This window comes from Bubalus bubalis, chromosome 10 (assembly GCF_019923935.1).
Source record: "Bubalus bubalis isolate 160015118507 breed Murrah chromosome 10, NDDB_SH_1, whole genome shotgun sequence".
Classification (NCBI taxonomy): Eukaryota; Metazoa; Chordata; class Mammalia; order Artiodactyla; family Bovidae; genus Bubalus; species Bubalus bubalis.
In genome coordinates, this window is record NC_059166.1 from 33,437,026 (window position 1) to 33,459,461 (window position 22,436).

Genomic DNA, 22,436 nt, shown 5'->3' on the forward strand with positions numbered 1-22,436 from the left:
TTTTTTTTTTTTACAAATTTTCTTATTTCTGAAACCCAAGTTTCTAAGAACTACCATCCTGAGACATTAGTCTTTTTAATAACAAAGGTTGTATTTTTGCATAGAATAACCCTAAAAATAAACCAGGGCAGCCTCTAGTCAATTCCAAACTTCTGAGACAGTGAAATCTCTTCCAATAAAAGCAGATATCGGAAAAATCAACTACATATATTAAAAAAAATAAATAAAAAGCAAAAAAAAAAGAAAAAGCAATATCTAACATCGACTATGAAAAGAGTCGTGCTGAGCCTTTCTATATTGTTTTTGCTACTCGGCAAAACTTATTAGAGGAATCTATGCTATTTGCTACTCTAGTGTTTGACTCTCTCCTATATTCCACATACAGTGGGAGGTCCATCTAAGAGGTATTCATAGGAAGAGCTGGTTATCTTCCTCTGAGGAGCGCACATCTGGGGAGAGAGGGGGACACAATATACCAAACAGATCATCAGAAAGCAGAAAGCAGTGTAACAGACAAATGAACAAAGTGGTTCCTAAGAAGGCAGGGGCTATGTAGATATACATTTACAACCTCTATTGTTCTTGCTTTTCATTCATGAAAAAAATGAAGACACACGTTATCAGGTACTGCTGGGACTTCCCTAGTTGTCCAGTGGCTAAGACTCTCCATTCCCAATTCAGGGAGCCTGCTTTCAGTTCCTGGTTGGGGAACTAGATCCCACATGCTGCAACTAAGACCCGGTACAGTCAAATAAAATAAAATAAAAAATAAAATTATAAGGTACTGTTAATATATGAGCTATTAAAGGAGCACACGATTTGCAAATATAATCATTCCTTATCATAATAATATATGATATCCATGAAAAAATTGTATGCAATTTGCAAATTCATAACACTCAGGTGCCTTGAAATGTTTTGAAAGTAGAAGTCTTGCTGTGGAGAAGAGGCTCAAAGGAACCAAATAGTTATTAATAGAAACAACAAGATTGTTTGTATTTGCTTGCTGTGCAGACCAATCCTGCTATAGAAATTAAGATGTAATTTATCTAAATGATCCTCCCTTCACCCTTAGAGGGGGAAACCTTATACAGGAAAATATATAATGAAGAAGTCTAGGTTAAATGATATGTCACAGGAAATCAATTATTCCCACCAGTGTCCCCATATCTCCAAAGAATTTTCTCTAACCTTTCCTTTATGATGACAGAATTTTTCCTTTGAAATAATTAGTACAAAGCTTGTTTTCATATTGCTCCCAGAAACTTGATGGCAGTGGCTGGGCCACAATGGGGGAGAAAATTTACTTACTGGTTATTTCACTTAATTTCTGACTCCCTGGATGTGAATACTGGCTCTGTGTGTGTGTGTGTGTGTGTGCTTGTGTGTGTGTGTGTGTGTGTGTGTGTGAACACTCAGCCACATCTCACTCTTTGCGGTCCCATGGAATGTAGGCTGGCAGGTTCCTCTGTTCATGAAATTTTCCAGAATACCTGACTGGGTTGTCAGTCCTTACTCCAGGGGAGCTTCCTAACACAGGGATTGAACCTGCATCTCTCGTGTCTCCTGCACTGGCAGGCAGATTATTTACCACTAGCACCACCTGGAAAGCCAGAATACTGGCTCTATTGTTTAATGGATATGCCACCTTGGGCATGAGACTCACTTCTTTATACCCCAGGTTCCTCATTTATGATGTAAAATAATAATAATATAGTAATAATATTCCCTTGCACATGGAGTTGTTGTGAAGACTGAGTAGGGGAGGTAAGGTGGTCCCAAGTGCACAATGAAAGATCCATAATTTAGACAGCACTCTTAGGGTTAGATTGTTTTTATCGTTGTACCCTGCCAGTTTCAAAGCTCATGTGTTACACACCAGAAACACTCAATAAGTGTTCGCTGACACAAAGGCCAATAGACTAGCCCGCATACAACCAGAGTAAATTAAGAAGAGAGAAATGAGGGCAAGTGCATGTTGTTTTCTTAATAAGAAAGTTCTAAAATATTTATAATTATAGGCAGAATTGAATGTTGACCTAGGAAAGGAAGTGGTAAAACTAAATGTTTTGTCTAATATATGTGAAAGTCTACTAAAACAAAAGAAAGACAAGTAAATATGCATTAAACTAGATGTTAGAGTGCTTATTTGAATCCAGAAGTTTTATGACATTCAGCAGACTTTTAAACTTTGATTTTAGCTTTTTCATTTTTAAAACGACGAAGTATGATTTCTCTATATCTTGTGGCACAGGATTAGAGAAAGTTATTGAAACTGAAGAAGGCAAAGTGGTTATCTGAGGAGGTTTCACAAATAGCTGATGAAAGAAGAGAAGTGAAAAGCAAAGGAGAAAGGGAAGGATATACCCAACTGAATGAAGAGCTCCAAGAACAGCAAAGAGAGATTAGAAGGCCTTTTAAAATGAACAACTCAAAGAAATAGAGGAAAACAACAGACTGGGAAAGACTAGAGATCTCTTCAAGAAAACAGGACATATCGAGGGAACATTTCACACAAGGATGGGCATGATAATGGGCAGAAATGGTAAGGACCTAACAGAAGCAGAAGATACTAAGAAGAGGTGGCAAGAATACACAGAAGAACTATATATAAAAGGTCTTAATGACTGGGATTAACCACGATGGTGTGGTCAGTCACCTAGAGCTAGACATCCTGCAGTGAGAAGTCAACTGGGCCTTAGGAAGCATTACAAGGAACAAAGCTAGTGGAGGTGATGGAATTCCAGCTGACCTATTTCAAATCCTTAAATATGATGCTGTGAATGTGCTGCACTCAATACGCCAACAAATTTGGAAGGCTCAGCAGTGGCCACAGGACTGGAAAAGGTCAGTTTTCAATCCAATTCCAAAAAAGGGCAATGCCAGAGAATGTTCAAACTACCATACAATTGTGTTCATTTAACATATTAGTAAGGTTAGGCTCAAAACACTTCAAGCGCGGCTTCAACAGTGAACCAAGAACTTCTGGATGTACAAACTGGACTTAGAAAAGGCAGAAGAACCAGAGAGCAAATTGTCAAAATTAATTGGATCACAGAGAAAGCAAGGAAATTCAAGAAAAGTATCTACTTTTCCTTCATTGATTTCAAAAAAGCCTTTGACTGTATAGTTCAACAAACTGTGGGAAATTATTCAAGAGATGGGATTATCATACCACCTTACCTGTCTTCTGAAAAACCTGTGTGCAGGACAAGAAGCAACAGTTAGAACCGGACATGGAACAAAGGACTGGTTCAAAATTGGGAAAGCAGAAAGACAAGCCTGTATATTGTTACTCTGCTTATTTAACTTATATTCAGAGTATATCTGAATGTACTGGCATGTGTACATCTGGCATGTGAAATGCCAGAAGGGATGAATTGCAAACTGGAATCAAGATTGCTGAGAAAAATGTCAAAACCTCAAATATGCAGATGATACCACTCTAATGGCAGAAAGTAAAGAGGAACTACAGAGCCTCTGGATGAGGGTGAAAGAGAAGAGTGAAAAGCTGGCTTACAAGTCAACATTGAGAAAACTAAAATCATGTCATCTGGTTCCATCACTTCATGGCAAATAGAGCAGGAAAAAAGCCAAAGGAGTGACAGATTTTATTTCTGGGGGGGGCTCCCAAATCATTGCTGACAGTAACTACAGCCATGAAATTAGAAGATGCTTGCTCCTTGGAAGGAAAGCCATGATAAACCTAGACAGCATAATAAAAAGCAAAGACATAATTTTGCTGACAGAGGTTCGTAGAGTCAAAGCTATGGTTTTCCGGTAGTCATGTATGGATGTAACAGTTGGACCATAAAGAAGGTTGAGCACCAAAGAACTGATGCTTTCCAACTATGGAAACTCTTGAGAGTTTCTTGGACAGCAAGGAGATTAAACCAGTCAATCCTAAAGGAGATCAACCCTGAATATTCATTGTGAGGACTGATGTTAAAGCTGAAGCACCAATACTCTGGTCACTTGATGTGAAGTGAAAGTCGCTCAGTCGTGTCCGACTCTTTGCAACCCCATGGACTATAGAGTCGAGGGATTCTCTAGGCCAGAACACTGGAGTGGGTAGCCTTTCCCTTCTCCAGGGGATCTTCCCAATTCAGGGATCGAACCCAGGTCTCCTGCACTGCAGGAGGATTCTTATCCCGCTGAGCCACACATGATGGGAAGAGCCAATTCATTGGAAAAAACTCTATGCTAAGAGAGATTAAGGGCAGGAGGAGAGAGGGGTGACAGAGACAGAGGATGAGATGGTTAGATAACATCATGGACTCAATGAACATGAATTTGAGCAAACTCTGGAAAATAGTGAAGGACAGGGAAGCTTGGTATGCTGCAGTCCAGGAGGTTGCAACAAGTCAAACATGACTTAGTGACTGAGCAACAACAACGATTGCATTTTTGAAAGCAGTAAATCAAAATAAATTGATGATTTTCACTGTCAGAACTGAAGAGTTGAGGGTAAACTAATGCTAAGCAGTCTAGGGTGCCTTTAAATCATTTGTTTCATCTTTAACTATCAAGTAAAGATGAGAGAGTTTCTCATAAGTACATTAAATCATAGATAATACACGATCTCAGGAAAGGTTTACCAATTTAAAGCATTTGTTTAATAACAGTCAGAAATGATGTCCCTAATATATGATTGATTTACATTAAATAAGAAATTAGAGAAATAAACAAGAATATTTTGATATATATTCATCCCTGTCCCAATGATATGATGCTCTGATTTTTCAAACTTGATATCTGATTGCTACAAAATAAAATTAGAATAGAATCAAGAAATTTATTTTAAAAACTCTTAAAATTACAGAATACAGCATTCTCTAGTCTTAGTACCCAAAACAAGTCTCCATGTCTGAAAAGTTGACTGGCTTCTATACAATGTGAATTGCTTAACTTGTTCAGTTTCAAATTTGTGGGTTATATAAAATGCATTTATCAGCCTCTGTCTGTCATCTTTTTATATCCTTCATTTCAGTTCTGTATTTTTTAGAACATATTTGTAATTTGGGCTTTCATGTATATCATTGAAAATCCTTATAAATAATCTTTGAAACAATGCAAAAGTGAACAGAACAGAAAGCTAATTTAACATAAAGTACAGTAAAAAATGACAATGTTAAAAACTCGTGCATGCTCTAAACATGTTAGCTGGTAAAGTTTATAAAGTCAGCCGAAATTTTATGAGCAGACAATCACCAGGAAGTAGCCCACTCAACAAATGAATGCTATTTATAACATCAATTACCTTTCCCATAGCAAATAATTCGACAGATATTATAGTCAATATATTTATCTCTGGGTTGATTTTATCCGACTCTGACATTATATTTCTGGACTCACAAATGTGAACACTTGACAGGGCAGAGTCACTACTTTGCCCTCCCTGAGCCAGAATACTTTTAAGTATTGTACTAGTAATTAAAAAAATATTTTACAGGAATAAAGAGAAGCTATAACCAGGGATTAAACTATTATAAAGTAATAAAAGGGAGGATTTAGAATAACAAAACATTGCAGTTTCTATCTTTTACATTTTCTCAAGAATGCTACAAGGAAGGGATTAATAACTAGAGATGAACAGTGAAGATCAGAGACAAGTAGCAACCCAAAATCAATGGTAAAATGCCACATTTCTGGCTCCAAGGTCATGCTGTTTCCATAACAACTAGGTTTTTATGTTATATTGACCAAAGAATAATGAAACTGAATTTAAGTCTTCAGGTCATATTGGAAGCATAATTTATTCTTTTACTTTACAAGATCTTGCATGTATATGATTACATTTTCTACCCAATGAAGTGTTCACTGTGAATCTATACTCAATTCCTCCATCTAAAATGTGGGCTTACCCAGAAAATAAATTTGCTGTTGAGGAATTCTCTCTCAAGACTTTGCCAGTGACAATGAGTTTGATGGCTTTTTGAAACCAAGGATAAAAGAACGCATAAATCAAGGGGTTCATAGCTGAGTTATAATAAGGAATCCAAACCAGTATTTCATAAATATATGTGGGAGTGATGAAGCCTAGGAAGGCATCAATTATGGCATCCAGGAAGTAAGGCAGCCAGGAGACCAGAAACGCCAGCACTGCGACGCCCAGTGTTCTCGCTGCCTTTCTCTCCCTCTTGGCCACTCTGTCTTGGAAGCTGTCTGAGCATCGCCCAGTCTTGTCGTTCAGACTCTCAATTTTTCTAGCCTGTTGTTTAGCAATGAGGAAAATCTTGGAGTAAAGAACTATCATCACAAGGGTGGGGATGAAAAATAATAGAAAATTCACCAATACCCAACTCTGATTCACCGCAATTTGACAGCCTCCCACACAGGTGAGAGCACTTACTAGATCCTCCAGTCCAGCTGCATTCGCTCCTGTGCCAAGAAGGAAAAAAGAATAAATAATCGAAAAGAGCCAGGAGAAGGCAATACACATACTAGAAACAGACTCAGTGAACCTGGTTGGATAGACCAGGGGGTCAGTGACGGCAATGTACCTGTCCAGAGAGATAAAGCACAAATGGTAGATGGAAGCTAAACAGAATGACACATCAAAACAGGAATGAAATTTACAGTAACTCTCCCCAAAGTACCAGCAACTCTCCACGGACCTCACTGTGCTGAAGGGCATCACAGTCACTCCCACCAAGAAGTCTGCACAGGCCAGAGAAGCAATCAAGAAGTTGGTAGGAGAATGCAGCTGCTTGAAGTGGAGAATGGAAATCATCACCAGGAGATTTCCAAATACAGCCAGCACAGCTCCAAAGATGAACACTGTGTACAGGACGAGGCGGGGGCCTGGTGAGTAGGGGGTTTTCACACAGGATCCGTTCAGGTGCTCGTAGCAGAGCTGCACAGCTGCAGCAGAAGGAGACGCACTGCTCATGATTCTCTGCTTTGCTACCTGGAAACCTGTCACCCTCTGTGGCCCAGGATGTCATTCCAGTTTTCAAAATGTCCTTAAAAGATAAATACAATGTCAGCACTTGCCAGTGTATTCTGTCTTTAATTCCTTGTAAGTGCAAATCTTCACTTGCGTGTTTAGAAAGTGATTCATATCCTCATCTTGTAAAATGATCACTTCCAAATGAATAAGCAGTTAATTTTCAACATTACATAAAATGCTGTTGATTTAAATTTTAAAAAATCTCACCTAGTTTTTCATATTAAAGGAGAGGTTGTCTTCAAGAAGCTTTTACAGGATACATGTTCGAATGCCACATTTTATTAGCATTATTTTCCTAATTTATCAAAGCAATGATAATGACCCAAACACTCCCTCCCCTCAGGAATGTAACTAAACAATTTCAATCCCCAAAGCCCTTAAGATTGAATCCCCATAAGTTCAAGGTGCTTAGAAAGAAAATTAAATAACAATTATGTTTATGCTAAAATAAGTTTATGCCCTGCGAATTTCCTGATGACACTTTAGCTTTGCATGGAACAGAATAGTGCCTATCCTTTAAAACCTTTGAGTGGAATTCGAAAGTCATATTATTTGCTATTATTAAATACTACCTTTTCACTTTTTTTAAAACCTTTTATCAGAGAAGGCAATGGCACCCCACTCCAGTACTCTTGCCTGGAAAATCCCATGGTTGGAGGAGCCTGGTAGGCTGCAGTCCATGGGGTCGCTAAGAGTCGGACACAACTCAGTGACTTCACTTTCACTTTTTCACTTTCCTGCATTGGAGAAGGAAATGGCAACCCACTCCAGTGTTCTTGCCTGGAGAATCCCAGGGGCAGGAGAGCCTGGTGGGCTGCCATCTATGGGGTCGCACAGAGTTGGACACGACTGAAGTGACTTAGCAGCAACAGTAGCAGAACCTTTTATGTATATGATTTCTGTGTTGAATGTCACTAGAACTCTTTCAGATAAACTCTTTATCCCTACCAGTGTTGATTTGTGTTAAAAAAATTAAATGTGTGGGCTCAGTTGTTCAGTCACTCAGTCGTGTCTGACTCTTTGTGACCACATGGGTTATAGCCCACCAAGCTCCTCTGTCTCGCCTTTTCCAGGCCAGAACACTGGAGTGGGTTGCCATTTCCTTCACCAGGGGATCTTCCCAATCCAGGGATCTAATATGTGTGTTTTATGTCTCCTTTATTGGCAGTTGGATTCTTTACCACACCACACACTGAAAAGCTCCAAGAAGTTAAATAATCATATGTTAAATACTTGAAGGCTTCAGGTTTACTTTAAAAGTTCTGACCTGGGAAAGTGGGGTAGCAGAATACAAGGTGTTTGCCTCAGGGAACAACAAAGGAAGTGTAAGGACAAACAGAACATCGTTTCTGCTCCTGTTGTTGTTGGAGTTGTAGTGGGAGCAGCGTGGAAGATACTTAAAAAATAAAATAAAATGAAAGGACTTTTGGAATGTGGATATTCCTATGTTATACACTAGATTATACCACTGACAAATTTCCTTTTTCTCTCAGCATTCTAGAACAGATCTCACCTTAGTTTTTCCAAAAGTGGTTTTTGCGGCTTCCCTGGTGGCTCCGTGGTAAAGAATTTGCCTACCAGTGCAGGAGACACAGGTTCGATCCCTGATCTGGGAAGATCCCATAGGCCATGGAGCAACTGAGGCCCTGCACCACAACTACCGAGCCTGTGCTCTAGAGCCCGGAGCCGCAACCACTGAGGCCCGAGCTGCAGCTACTGCAGCTCACGCACCACGTGCTCACAGCAAGAGAAGCCACGGGGATGGAAGGCGGTGCTCTGCAGCTGCAGAACAGCCCCTGCTGCTGCTGCTGGAGAAAAGCCTGCGCAGCAACAAAGACCCAGCACAGCCAAAAACTGAACAAAGAAAATTATTTTTTTTTAAAGTGTTTTCTGAGGAATGACTTCTATGTTTAAAAATCAGCTTTTTCATATTGAGGCATAAAATAAATTTGAAAAGTTTACATTTTTAGCACGCACGGACTGATGATATGATAAATGTATCCACCCTTATATTCACCACCACAAGCAAGGTAGAAAGCAACACCCTGGCAATTCTCCTCAGGCCCTTTTATAGTTAATCTCACCCCACATTTCCTTTTCCCTGTCCTAGGGAAAACGCTGATCTCCATTCTATGGCTAGAGATTAAATTTTCAAGGCCTAAAAATCTTTTATGAAAAGAGTCACAAAGTTTGTCCTCTTTGGTGTCTGGCTTATTTCACTCAGGTCAATGTCTGTGAGTTTCATCCATGTCTGAATACATTTTCAGCTCATTCCTTGTTATTGCTAAATGTAATTCCATTGTCTGAATATACCACAATTATTTTATCTGTATTTTGTTATTGTCCAGTTGTTCAGTCATGTCTGATCAGTTAATAAATATTCAGACTGTTCAGCTTGGGGTTGTCATATTGGAAGTGTAGGCTTAACTCTGCAAGAAAGTATAAACTGTCTTCTAAAGTAACTGGACCATTTTATACTCCCACCAGCAAGCTATGAGTGTTCCAGTTTGCTCCAAATCTTTCTTTCCTCCTGATGGATTGTCTACCGACTTAAAAGATTTTGGAATAAATCAAAGCTTATCCATTATACTTTATATTACTTCTCTAACTCCACATGAGAGGCCAACATGTGAACAAGTAATGGCAACTCAGTGTGGTGACGGCTGGGATACACAGAGTGCGGTGGAGGTCACCACAATGAAGCAAGGGAACCGTATCCACAGGCAAAGTTACCAAGCAGGTAACTATAAAGATAGGTTGAGAGGGTCAAGGAGATACTTAAGGTAAAAACAGACAGGGGTTTCCCAGGGCAAGAGGGCAATGTGTTTTGAGGCTCCGAGATGGGGGCTGGATGCATTCGCAGGGCTGAGAGCGGCTGTAGCGCAGGCGCAATGTGGGGAGCAGCATGAACTCAAGGACACCTGCACACAGCCTGACCCCACCCTCCTCATTTTGCCAAGCTGTTTGGATTTCTGCAGAAGTCAGTGGGTAGGAGGGGAGAGGACATGAAATACCCATGGTAACAGATACAAATCTTCGCTTCACCTGCTCAGGGATGCTAGATAGGATTTATTTTTCTGCAATACTCTTAAATCTACTTATAGTCTCACACTGCACCAGGTATAAGAAAAATACCTCAGTAAATATAGGGATTGTGACCTTTATCCCCACAGTGTCATCCGTCTTCGGAGAGCTTGGTCTCACATTAGTATCTCTGGGTGTTCTTTGAGGTCTGTCTTCTGAGGAATGCATTTTCCTACCCTAATAGGCAGACTTATAATCTTTCCTGGTGGCTCTGTCCATGGAATTTTCCAGGCAAGAGTACTGGAGTGGGTTGCCATTTCCTTCTCCAGGGGATCTTCCTGACCCAGGGATCGAACCAGAGTCTCCCTCATTGTAGGCAGACGCTTTACCAAAGAATTCGCCTGCCAATGCAAGGGATGCGGGTTGACCCCTGGGTCAGGAAGATTCCTTGGAGAAGGAAATGGTAACCCACACCAGTATTCTTGCCTGGGAAATCCCAGGTACTCTAGCCCGCCATGCTCCTTTGTCCACGGGGTCACAAAAGAAAAGACAAGACTTCGTGACTAAACAACAAGGGGCAGACTGGGCAACATTCCCCTTCTAGAGGGGAAATGCTCCTTCCAGCCTCGCTGGGAGGTGAAGTCTCTTCTCAGAATATGTGCGTCTACTCAACACATCTACTGTTTATCGCTTTTCAAGAAATGACCTGAAGAGTAGAAATAAAGCACAAGTGGAACGTTGAACCATGACTCTTGGTAGCTTCCATCGCTCCTAAAGACAGTACGCAATTAATATAAACAAGAAGAGTTGGAGCATGTTAAAGATCTGCTGAAAGAAAACCGTAAAAATACTTAAAAATATTAACATATAATTCCTTAGATACTTAATCTATATAAGGTGCAGTTTCTAAAATATACTAATGTACCTGTTGGAGAAGGCAATGGCACCCCACTCCAGTACTCTTGCCTGGAAAATCCCATGGATGGAGGAGCCTGGTGGGCTGCAGTCCATGGGGTTGTCAAGAGTCAGACACGACTGAGCGACTTAACTTTCACTTTTCACTTTCATGCATTGGAGAAGGAAATGGCAACCCACTCCAGTGTTCTTGCCTGGAGAATCCCAGGAACAGGGGAGCCTGGTGGGCTGCCATCTATGGGGTCACACAGTGTTGGACATGACTGAAGTGACTTAGCAGCAATGTACCTGTGTCATAGTTTCATTAGATAAGACAAAAATATACCAAAGATATATTCTCAAAAGATATCCCCCCCAAAATAAAACAAGCAAGCACACAGATAAAGCTAATGATGCTTAGATAAAAATAAAGGTGGTATTATTAATATCAATTTTAACCTATGTATTTTAATCACAAACATTAAAATGATAAAGCTAAATTACAAAGTAAATCCCCCTCCCCAAACACAGACACAGTCAGTTATACATAAAATTACATTTTGTAAAAGTGTAATATGGGGACCTAGTCCATATATTGTTTTACAATCTAGGTCAGATTTTTTTGCTTCTGTTTTCTTTTGATTTTAGTGAAAAAAATATATTGTGGTTGTCTTACCTTGTTAATTGTTACAAGGCATTTGTTCTTTTAAATGGTTTTATAATGTTCCATTTCAAAAGTAGAACATAATTGATTTAATTTACACCATATCAATCCTAGTTTATTTCAATCTATAATTGAGAGATACACAATGAATGTCCTTGTCATGTTTCCTTCCTTGCCTGACTCTATCTTCTTAGGCTTGCTTGGCAGAAATGGAACTACAGAGTCAAGTGACATGTGATTTGAAATTTTATATAAATGTCTTCATTTTCCTCTAAGACAAGAGATATTAAATTGTGTTTTTCCTATATGAAATGCCCAACTCTCAGCAGTGTGCTCAACTTCTCAGAATCTAATTAATCTGATATTAATGATCCTTTCAATGCTGTCCTTCCAATTCGAGATATGAAACTTTATTACATTTTAACTAACTTTTAAAATTATTTGTACATTGGACATTTTAATGTATTTCTTAGCCATACCTCTGTAAAATTTCCTATTTATTTGTTTAGTGGGACATTTGTCTCAGTCTTTCTATTGTGTAAATTGCTTTTACATTTTAAAATCTACTAATTCTTCATCATGCATGCTACCAATAGTTTTTCTAAGTTTGTCTGTTTTTCCTTAACATGGCGTTCTCTTTCTTTGAAGTTTAAAAATTAAGTGCCCTAACCCTAACGTAAGACCAGAAACTATAAAACTCCTAGAGGAGAACATAGGCAAAACACTCTCTGACATACATCACAGCAGGATCCTCTATGACCTACCTCCCAGAATATTGGAAATAAAAACAAAAATAAACAAATGGGACCTAATTAACCTTAAAAGCTTCTGCACATCAAAGGAAACTATTAGCAAGGTGAAAAGACAGCCTTCAGAATGGGAGAAGATAATAGCAAATGAAGCAACTGACAAACAACTAATCTCGAGAATATACAAGCAACTCCTACAGCTCAACTCCAGAAAAATAAATGACCCAATCAAAAAATGGGCCAAAGAACTAAATAGACATTTCTCCAAAGAAGACATACAGATGGCTAACAAACACATGAAAAGATGCTCTCATCACTCATTATCAGAGAAATGCAAATCAAAACCACTATGAGGTACCATTTCACGCCAGTCAGAATGGCTGCAATCCAAAAGTCTACAAGTAATAAATGCTGGAGAGGGTGTGCAGAAAAGGGAACCCTCTTACACTGTTGGTGGGAATGCAAACTAGTACAGCCACTATGGAGAACAGTGTGGAGATTCCTTAAAAAACTGGAAATAGACCTGCCTTATGATCCAGCAATCCCACTGCTGGGCATACACACTGAGGAAACCAGAAGGGAAAGAGACACGAGTACCCCAATGTTCATCGCAGCACTGTTTATAATAGCCAGGACATGGAAGCAACCTAGATGTCCATAGGCAGATGAATGGATAAGAAAGCTGTGGTACATATACACAATGGAGTATTACTCAGACATTAAAAAGAATACATTTGAATCAGTTCTAATGAGGTGGATGAAACTGGAGCCTGTTATACAGAGTGAAGTAAGCCAGAAAGAAAAACACCAATACAGTATACTAAGGCATATATATGGAATTTAGAAAGATGGTAACAATAACCCTGTGTACGAGACAGCAAAAGAGACACTGATGTATAGAACAGTCTTATGGACTCTGTGAGAGAGGGAGAGGGTGGGAAGATTTGGGAGAATGGCATTGAAACATGTAAAATATCATGTATGAAACGAGTTGCCAGTCCAGGTTCCATGCACGATACAGGATGCTTGGGGCTGGTGCACTGGGACGACCCAGAGGGATGGAATGGGGAGGGAGGAGGGAGGAGGGTTCGGGATGGGGAATATATGTATACCTGTGGCGGATTCATTTTGATATTTGGCAAAACTGATACAATTATGTAAAGTTTGAAAATAAAATTAAAAAAAAAAAAATTAAGTGCCTTGATACTGGATGCTTGGGGTTGGTGCACTGGTACGACCCAGAGGGATGGTATGGGGAGGGAGGAGGGAGGAGTGTTCAGGATGGGGAACACATGTATACCTGTGGCGGATTCATTTTGATATTTGGCAAAACTAATACAATTATGTAAAGTTTAAAAATAAAATAAAATTAAAAAAATAAAAATAAAATATTAAAAAAAATTTAATAAATTATCTTTGATCAAAAAAAAAATTAAGTGCCTGAATCCATATGGATTTTCTGTCATGATTCCACCAAAAAAGTTAAAAATATATATATGTTTTCTTCTGGTTTTTTAACATCGGGAAGAAATCAGTTTTGATTTTGTGAAATACATGAAGCAAGATCCTTAAGAATTTTTCAAAAAGTTTTATACAACCTTTCTAAATTACACATTTTTCCAATAACATAGATAATAGTGGTATTTTTTATCATAAACATTGTAAAAGCTCCAAATAGTACCTGTAGAAGGAAAAATAACCAACAATTGCTCTCCATCATGAGCTGGAAGGTAAAACAAACTTCATGAAATGAGAAAACGGTTACATAAAGGGATGCAACTATGATAGAAACTGGGCTTCCATTTGGCTAACGGTTATTCCTACATTTACAAAATATCTCCTAAAAAAATAAAACATGAATCTCATCCTGAGTCTGAAATGGCTGATGGATACGTCTCAGAGACCTTTGGGAGCTCTAGAAGACTGGACCCCAAGAATCAATTTGCTCAAAATAAATGCGGAGTCCACAGAACAACCTGATATTAACAGGGAACAGAGAAGGAAGAAACGTGAAAATGAAAAAAAGTTAAGTGGTAGGAAAGGTAAAACAGCAACAGGCTTGAAAGAAGAAAATAACAACTGACAGAGCAGGCTGGTGTAAATATTTGAGGAAACGAAATTACGGCCACTGTGTCGACCACTACGAGATAACAGGGTTCTATCAAATGCTCAAAGGATGCTCACTTTTCAAAATACATAAACGTATAAAAGTGAAGCTGCCAAAGTCGAGGTGCCATGTCTCCTCCTCAACTGAATGATCATTGTCAAGTCTATATTTCATGCAATCATCACTACAGAAATTTCCAATATATCACCAGATCAACTTAAAATTTTCAAATCATCGATATGAAACTTAGGCTTTAGAAGTTAGTTTTATAATTCATAAACTGTCTTTTAATATTGCCAGTTTAATAAGTTTTATTGCTTTCCCAAACCAATGGTAAATGAAGCATAAATCGAATGATTTAGGGCAATTTGCAATAGCTGAACCAACAAAGTATCTCATAAGCATATGAAGTGTGATAAAACTTAAAGAAGAATCAATGAATGAATCAGATACATCGAGTAATCATGAGACCAAAAGTGCTACATTGTGAAGCCTAGGGTTTTAACTGCTTTTCTCTGTCTCTTAGCCACTCTGATCTTGCGAGTCCCTGGTAACAAATTTATTTTCTAGTAATATTTTCCATCTTTTTAGTCTGCTTTTTAACCATAAGAATAATATTTCTGTACAGTAGCATTTTAACAAAGCCAGGTGTGAAAAATAATAGAAATTCTATCAATATCCAAAACTGATTTAAACAGGGTGAAAATCACTTATTACGCAGAAAGCACTTACTAATCCCTCCATCCCATCAACTCTGACATCTGTGTACAGCTTGGCACCACTGTACTCCAGGGGCAGGATGTAGAAGATGCTGAAGCCAATTCCTGACACAGACACCATGCAGACTTAAACATAATACTTTTAACTGCATCCCAAAAAAATTCCCTGGGAAAATAAAGCACAAAAAGCAGCAAACTGGAGAAAGTTAATCACAGAGAAATTTTTGATAAAATTGGGAAAGAGTAGATCAGTTTGTAAGGAAAAAAAGAAAAGAAATAAAAGGCAACAGACATGTTTACAGGTTACAAAGGGAAGAGTCAATGGAATAAGAGAGAAAAGGTGGGGAATGACTGCAGGGAATGGGAAATGGTGCGTTCTACAGCAGTTAACAATAATGGGCTTAAAATTTATTAGTCAAATAAATAATTTTGGAGAAGCAAAAGGGAAATGCACATCCTAACAGACTGAGACCCTGATTTATCCAATTAAACTGGAAAAGCAATTTGTTTTCTCTGCAGTAACAGTCTTACTTGATTTTTTAAAAATTCATTCATTTGTAAAATGTGAAGATACCTTCAACTTCCTCAACCCAATGGCTTACATTTATTCAGAGAATAAATTCATGCTTGCAGAACTATTCTTGAAAACCCGACCACTCACAATGACTTTGATGGCTTTCCTAAACCAAGGGTAAAATAAAGCATAGATCAAGGGGTTCATGGCTGAGTTATAATAAGTACACCAACAGCAAATCTCATAAATATAGGCTGGGGTTATGAAGCCCATAAAGGCATCGATTAATGAGTCAATACTGTATGGTAACCATGAAATCATGAATGCTATGACCGTGATACCCAGGGTTTTAGCTGCTTTTCTCTCTCTCTTGGCTACTCTGGATTTATAACTGTCTGATGATGACTCTCTTTTACTACCGGTATTTTCAATCTTTTTAGCCTGTTGTCTAGCCACAAGGAAAATATTACAATAGAGAATGAGCATAATGAAGGTAGGTATAAAGAAGGATAGAAAATGTACCAACACCCAGTTTTGATTTATAACTATCTGACAACCTCCTACACAGTTGAGGGCACTAGACAGTTCCTCTAGCCCATTCTCATTGGCACCCGTGTAGAACACAGCACCACTGTAAGTAATGGGTAGGATCCAGGAGATGCTGATGCATATGCATGACACAGACACTGTGAACTTGGTGGGATAGACCAGAGGGTCAGTAACAGCAATGTACCTGTCGATGGAGATGAAGCACAGGTGGAAGAGAGAAGAGTAACAAAATGCCACATCACAGCATGTGTGCAAAGCACAGAAACTGTGCCCAAAGTACCAGCAGCTCTCCACGGACCTGACCATGCTGAAGGGCATCACAGTCACTCCTACTAGAAAGTCCGTACAGGCCAGAGAGGCGATGAGAAAATTGGTTGGTGAGTGCAGCTGCTTGAAATGAAGGATGGCAGTCATCACCAGGAGGTTTCCAAACACGGCCACGACAGCCCCAAAGCCATACACCACGTACAGAATCACACGGGATGTGGGTGAGTAGGGGATTTTCACACAGGATCCGTTCAGGTGCTCATAGCAGAGCTGCACAGCTGCAGTGGGGGATGAGTTGCTGCTCATGATCTGTCCTTTACATTCAGAGAATTCTGTCCTTCTTGATTTCCACGGACTTTCAATGCTTTTGGAGGAAATCATACATACAGTAGGATGCCTGAGGAAATTATCAAATGTTAGTACTATTGTAAACAGTAACAGAGTAAAATGCAAAAAATTTACATTGGACAAAGTCACTGGGAATGAATTTCAACTAACTAAAGCTTAGATCCTTGAATTTGATGAAATTCCCTTTAGGTCCTAAATATCTTTAAAAAACTTTTACCTTCAGAGTTCCTCTTTGCAACAGGCACTGATATGGGAAGTAATTATAGCATCAACTCCTGTTAGGTTTATCTGCCTTACCGCCTAAAGCATACAGCCCTTCCAGACATACAAATGCCATCAATAGGAAAATCCCTAGATGGAATCCCTGTAGTGCAAGGTGTGAACTTGGAAGTTTATTTTCAGTAGTGAGTGTTAAGAAAGCTACTGCACAAACAACTGTTTTAATTAGGTCATTATGTTTCTTTTTTTTTTTTTCTCATACTTTTTTTTTTAACTTTACAATATTGTATTGGTTTTGCCATATATCAACATGAATCCGCCACAGGTATACATGTGTTCCCCATCCTGAACCCTCCTCCCTCCTCCCTCCCCATACCATCCCTCTGGGTCGTCCCAGTGCACCAGCCCCAAGCATCCAGTATCATGCATCGAACCTGGACTGGCAACTCGTTTCATACATGATATTATACATGTTTCAATGCCATTCTCCCAAATCATCCCACCCTCTCCCTCTCCCACAGAGTCCAAAAGACTGTTCTATACATCAGTGTCTCTTTTGCTGTCTCGTATACAGGGTTATTGTTACCATCTTTCTAAATTCCGTATATATGCCTTAGTATACTGTATTGGTGTTTTTCTTTCTGGCTTACTTCACTCTGTATAATAGGCTCCAGTTTCATCCACCTCATTAGAACTGATTCAAATGTATTCTTTTTAATGTCTGAGTAATACTCCATTGTGTATATGTACCACAGCTTTCTTATCCGTTTATCTGCTGATGAACATCTAGGTTGCTTCCATGTCCTGGCTATTATAAACAGTGCTGTGATGAACATTGGGGTACACGTGTCTCTTTCAATTCTGGTTTCCTCAGTGTGTATGCCCAGCAGTGGGATTACTGGGTCATAAGGCAGTTCTATTTCCAGTTTTTTAAGGAATCTCCACACTGTTCTCCGTAGTGGCTGTACTAGTTTGCATTCCCACCAACAGTGTAAGAGGGTTGGTTCCCTTTTCTCCACATCCTCTCCAGCATTTTGCTTATAGACTTTTGGATCACAGCCATTCTGACTGGCATGGAATGGTACCTCATAGTGGTTTTGATTTGCATTTCTCTGATAAAGAGTGATGAGAGCATCTTTTCATGTGTTTGTTAGCCATCTGTATGTCTTCTTTGGAGAAATGTCTATTTAGTTCTTTGGCCCATTTTTTGATTGGGTCATTTATTTTTCTGGAGTTGAGCTGTAGAGGTTGCTTGTATATTTTTGAGATTAGTTGTTTGTCAGTTGCTTCATTTGCTATTATTTTCTCCCATTCTGAAGGCTGCCTTTTCACCTTGCTTATAGTTTCCTTTGCTGTGCAGAAACTTTTAAGTTTAATTAGGCCCCATTTGTTTATTTTTGCTTTTATTTCCAATATTCTGGGAGATGGGTCATAGAGGATCCTGCTGTTATGTATGTTGGAGAGTGTTTTGCCTATGTTCTCCTCTAGGAGTTTTATAGTTTCTGGTGTTACGTTTAGATATTTAACCCATTTTGAGTTTATTTTTGTGTATGGTGTTAGAAAGTGTTCTAGTTTCTTTTTTCACAAGTGGTTGACCAGTTTCCCCAGCACCACTTGTTAAAGAGATTGTCTTTAATCCATTGTATATTCTTGCCTCCTTTGTCAAAGATAAGGTGTCCATAGGTGTGTGGATTTATCTCTGGGCTTTCTATTTTGTTCCATTGATCTATATTTCTGTCTTTGTGCCAGTACCATACTGTCTTGATGACCATGGCTTTGTAGTAGAGCCTGAAGTCAGGTAGGTTGATTCCTCCAGTTCCATTCTTCTTTCTCAAGATTGCTTTGGCTATTCGAGGTTTTTTGTATTTCCATACAAATTGTGAAATTATTTGTTCTAGCTCTGTGAAGAATACTGTTGGTAGCTTGATAGGGATTGTGTTGAATCTATAAATTGCTTTGGGTAGTATACTCATTTTCACTATATTGATTCTTCCAATCCATGAACATGGTATATTTCTCCATCTATTAGTGTCCTCTTTGATTTCTTTCACCAGTGTTTTATAGTTTTCTATATATAGGTCTTTAGTTTCTTTAGGTAGATATATTCCTAAGTATTTTATTCTTTTCATTGCAATGGTGAATGGAATTGTTTCCTTAATTTCTCTTTCTGTTTTCTCATTATTAGTGTATAGGAATGCAAGGGATTTCTGTGTGTTGATTTTATATCCTGCAACTTTACTATATTCATTGATTAGTTCTAGTAATTTTCTGGTGGAGTCTTTAGGGTTTTCTACATAGAGGATCATGTCATCTGCAAACAGTGAGAGTTTTACTTCTTCTTTTCCAATTTGGATTCCTTTTATTTCTTTTTCTGCTCTGATTGCTGTGGCCAAAACTTCCAAAACTATATTGAATAGTAATGGTGAAAGTAGACACCCTTGTCTTGTTCCTGACTTTAGGGGCAATGCTTTCAATTTTTCACCATTGAGGATAATGTTTGCTGTGGGTTTGTCATATATAGCTTTTATTATGTTGAGGTATGTTCCTTCTATTCCTGCTTTCTGGAGAGTTTTTTATCATAAATGGATGTTGCATTTTGTCAAGGGCTTTCTCTGCATCTATTGAGATAATCATATGGTTTTTATTTTTCAATTTGTTAATGTGGTGTATTACATTGATTGATTTGCAGATATTGAAGAATCCTTGCATCCCTGGGATAAAGCCCACTTGGTCATGATGTATGATCTTTTTAATGTGTTGTCGGATTCTGATTGCTAGAATTTTGTTAAGGATTTTTGCATCTATGTTCATCAGTAATATTGGCCTGTAGTTTTCTTTTTTTGTGGCATCTTTGTCAGGTTTTGGTATTAGGGTGATGGTGGCCTCATAGAATGAGTTTGGAAGTTTACCTTCCTCTGCAATTTTCTGGAAGAGTTTGAGTAGGATCGGTGTTAGTTCTTCTCTAAATTTTTGGTAGAATTCAGCTGTGAAGCCGTCTGGACCTGGGCTTTTGTTTGCTGGAAGATTTCTGATTGCAGTTTCAATGTCCGTGCTTGTGATGGGTCTGTTAAGATTTTCTATTTCTTCCTGGTCCAGTTTTGGAAAGTTGTACTTTTCTAAGAATTTGTCCATTTCTTCCACGTTGTCCATTTTATTAGCATACAATTGCTGATAGTAGTCTCTTATGATCCTTTGTATTTCTGTGTTGTCTGTTGTGATCTCTCCATTTTCATTTCTAATTTTATTGATTTGATTTTTCTCCCTTTGTTTCTTGATGGGTCTGGCTAATGGTTTGTCAATTTTGTTTATCCTTTCAAAGAACCAGCTCTTGGCTTTGTTGATTTTTGCCATGGTTTCTTTTTTTTCTTTTGCATTTATTTCTGCCCTAATTTTCACCCCCAAACAATGAATTTCACCTTTTTCTCAAGAGCACATGGAACCTTTTCCAGGATAGATCACATCCTGGGCCATAAATCTAGCCTTGGTAAATTCAAAAAAATTGAAATCATTCCAAGCATCTTTTCTGACCAAAATGCAGTAAGATTAGATCTCAATTACAGGAGAAAAACTGTTAAAAATTCCAACATATGGAGGCTGAACAACACGCTGCTAAATAACCAACAAATCACAGAAGAAATCAGAAAATAAATCAAAATTTGCATAGAAACGAATGAAAATGAAAACACAACAACCCAAAACCTGTGGGACACTGTAAAAGCAGTCCTAAGGGGAAAGTTCATAGCAATACAGGCATACCTCAAGAAACAAGAAAAAAGTCAAATAAATAACCTAACTCTACACCTAAAGCAACTAGAAAACAAAGAAATAAAGAACCCCAGGGTTAGTAGACGGAAAGAAATCATTATGTTTCTTGAGCTCAAGAGTTTTTTTCTTCAAACATTTGGATGTTTCCCCTATTTTTAGTCCTGCTGTGACCGCCTTATTGGATTTTTGTTACAGAGGTATCATAAGGTACAGGCACTGCGAGTCAATACTTAGCCTTTCTCTCCCAGTAAGAATTATTTTTTGCTTGTGCACTGGCTACTAACAAACATAAAAGGTAGCATACAGTGTGAGCAACTTGAGATGGATGAATTACATTTCAGGAAAACATTAAAAAAAAAAAAAAAACATGGTATTTAGACATGTCCACTTTTCTGAACTACTATGACTCTCGGTGCTCTTAGAGAAAAGATGTGTTCTCTTCTCAAGACATCATTGGAAGTGGATCTGTAATGTCTCCTCATCCACGTGAGAAGTCCACACATAAACCCTCCAAATGATTCACATTCGTTTGTGAATCCAAGTGATTTCTGTCCCTTGTGCTAAAAAATGTCAACTAAGGAATAATGAACAGAAAACGGAAACATAGCAATACATTTCTTGGTAATTTCCCACCCTTGGAATGTCGGGACAGAGCAGAGCAAAAGAAAGTATTATCCAGCCTTCTTCAAGCAGGATTCCAGACTCGATCATATGATACTTTTTTTTGCCTAGAATCATGGTTCTAAGTAAGGCAGATCCACTGATATATTGGGTTCAGACAGTAAAGAATCCATCTGCAATGAAGGAGACCTGGGTTCAATCCCAGGGTTGGGAAGATCCCCTAGAGAAGGAAACGGCTACCCACTCCAGTATTCTGGCCTGGAGAATTCCATGGACAGAGGAGCCATTGATTTTGAAGATATATCTGGACTGTAGGGCCACTGTAGGGCCACTGATTTGGAAGATATATCTGGACTTGTTCTTTTGAATTGTGCCATAGGAATTATTATTAATTCATCTGGCTATCTGACTCCTAATCACACACACACAAAATATTCTTAATGATCTCTTAGATTCTTCCTAATGTATTCTGAGAGTTTGATTTTGTAAAATAATCAGTTACTTAAATTGACAAAGATTTAGGCTAGGCTTTCTCACGGAGAAGGCAATGGCAACTCATTCTAGTACTCTCACCTGGAAAATCCCATGGACGGAGGAGCCTGGTGGGCTGCAGTCCATGGGGTCGCGAAGAGCAACACGACTGAGCGACTTCACTTTCACTTTTCACTTTTATGCATTGGAGAAGGTAATGGCAACCCACGCCAGTTCTCTTGCCTGGAAAATCCCAGGGACAGCGGAGCCTGGTGGGCTGCCATCTATGGGGTCGCACAGAGTTAGCCACGACTGAAGCGACTTAGCAGCAGCAGCAGCAGCAGCAGCAGCAGGCTTTCTCAGCTTCAGCACTATTGACATTTGAGTTCTGATAAGTTTTGATGTGGGATCTGTCCTGTACATTGAAGGACATCTAGCAGCATTCTTGCTACTAGGTGCCAGGAAAATCCCCTTAATTGTGAAAGCCAAAAATATCTCCAGACACTGAGAAGTGTCCTCTGAGGGGCAATTGTATCAGAAAGGGAATGAGTGAAATGAGCACAGTCGTGTCTG

General features: G+C 38.8%; 2 protein-coding genes across 2 annotated transcripts; both read right to left on the reverse strand.

Annotated features, from left to right (window-relative positions):
- Positions 1-5,860: 5,860 nt before the first annotated feature.
- LOC112587289 (trace amine-associated receptor 7a) lies at positions 5,861-6,892 on the reverse strand. Its single transcript, XM_044924560.2, has one exon. It carries the CDS (start codon positions 6,890-6,892, stop codon positions 5,861-5,863), a length of 1,032 nt encoding a protein of 343 aa, XP_044780495.2.
- Positions 6,893-15,713: 8,821 nt separating this feature from the next.
- LOC102391577 (trace amine-associated receptor 6) lies at positions 15,714-16,745 on the reverse strand. The gene has a single exon (XM_045161994.1). It carries the CDS (start codon positions 16,743-16,745, stop codon positions 15,714-15,716), a length of 1,032 nt encoding a protein of 343 aa, XP_045017929.1.
- Between the last annotated feature and the right edge of the window lie 5,691 nt (positions 16,746-22,436).

Bases quoted from the DNA above. Each gene is read 5' to 3' on its own strand.
- LOC112587289 (XM_044924560.2), bottom strand. From the start codon at position 6,892: ATGAGCAGTGCGTCTCCTTCTGCTGCAGCTGTGCAGCTCTGCTACGAG.
- LOC102391577 (XM_045161994.1), bottom strand. From the start codon at position 16,745: ATGAGCAGCAACTCATCCCCCACTGCAGCTGTGCAGCTCTGCTATGAG.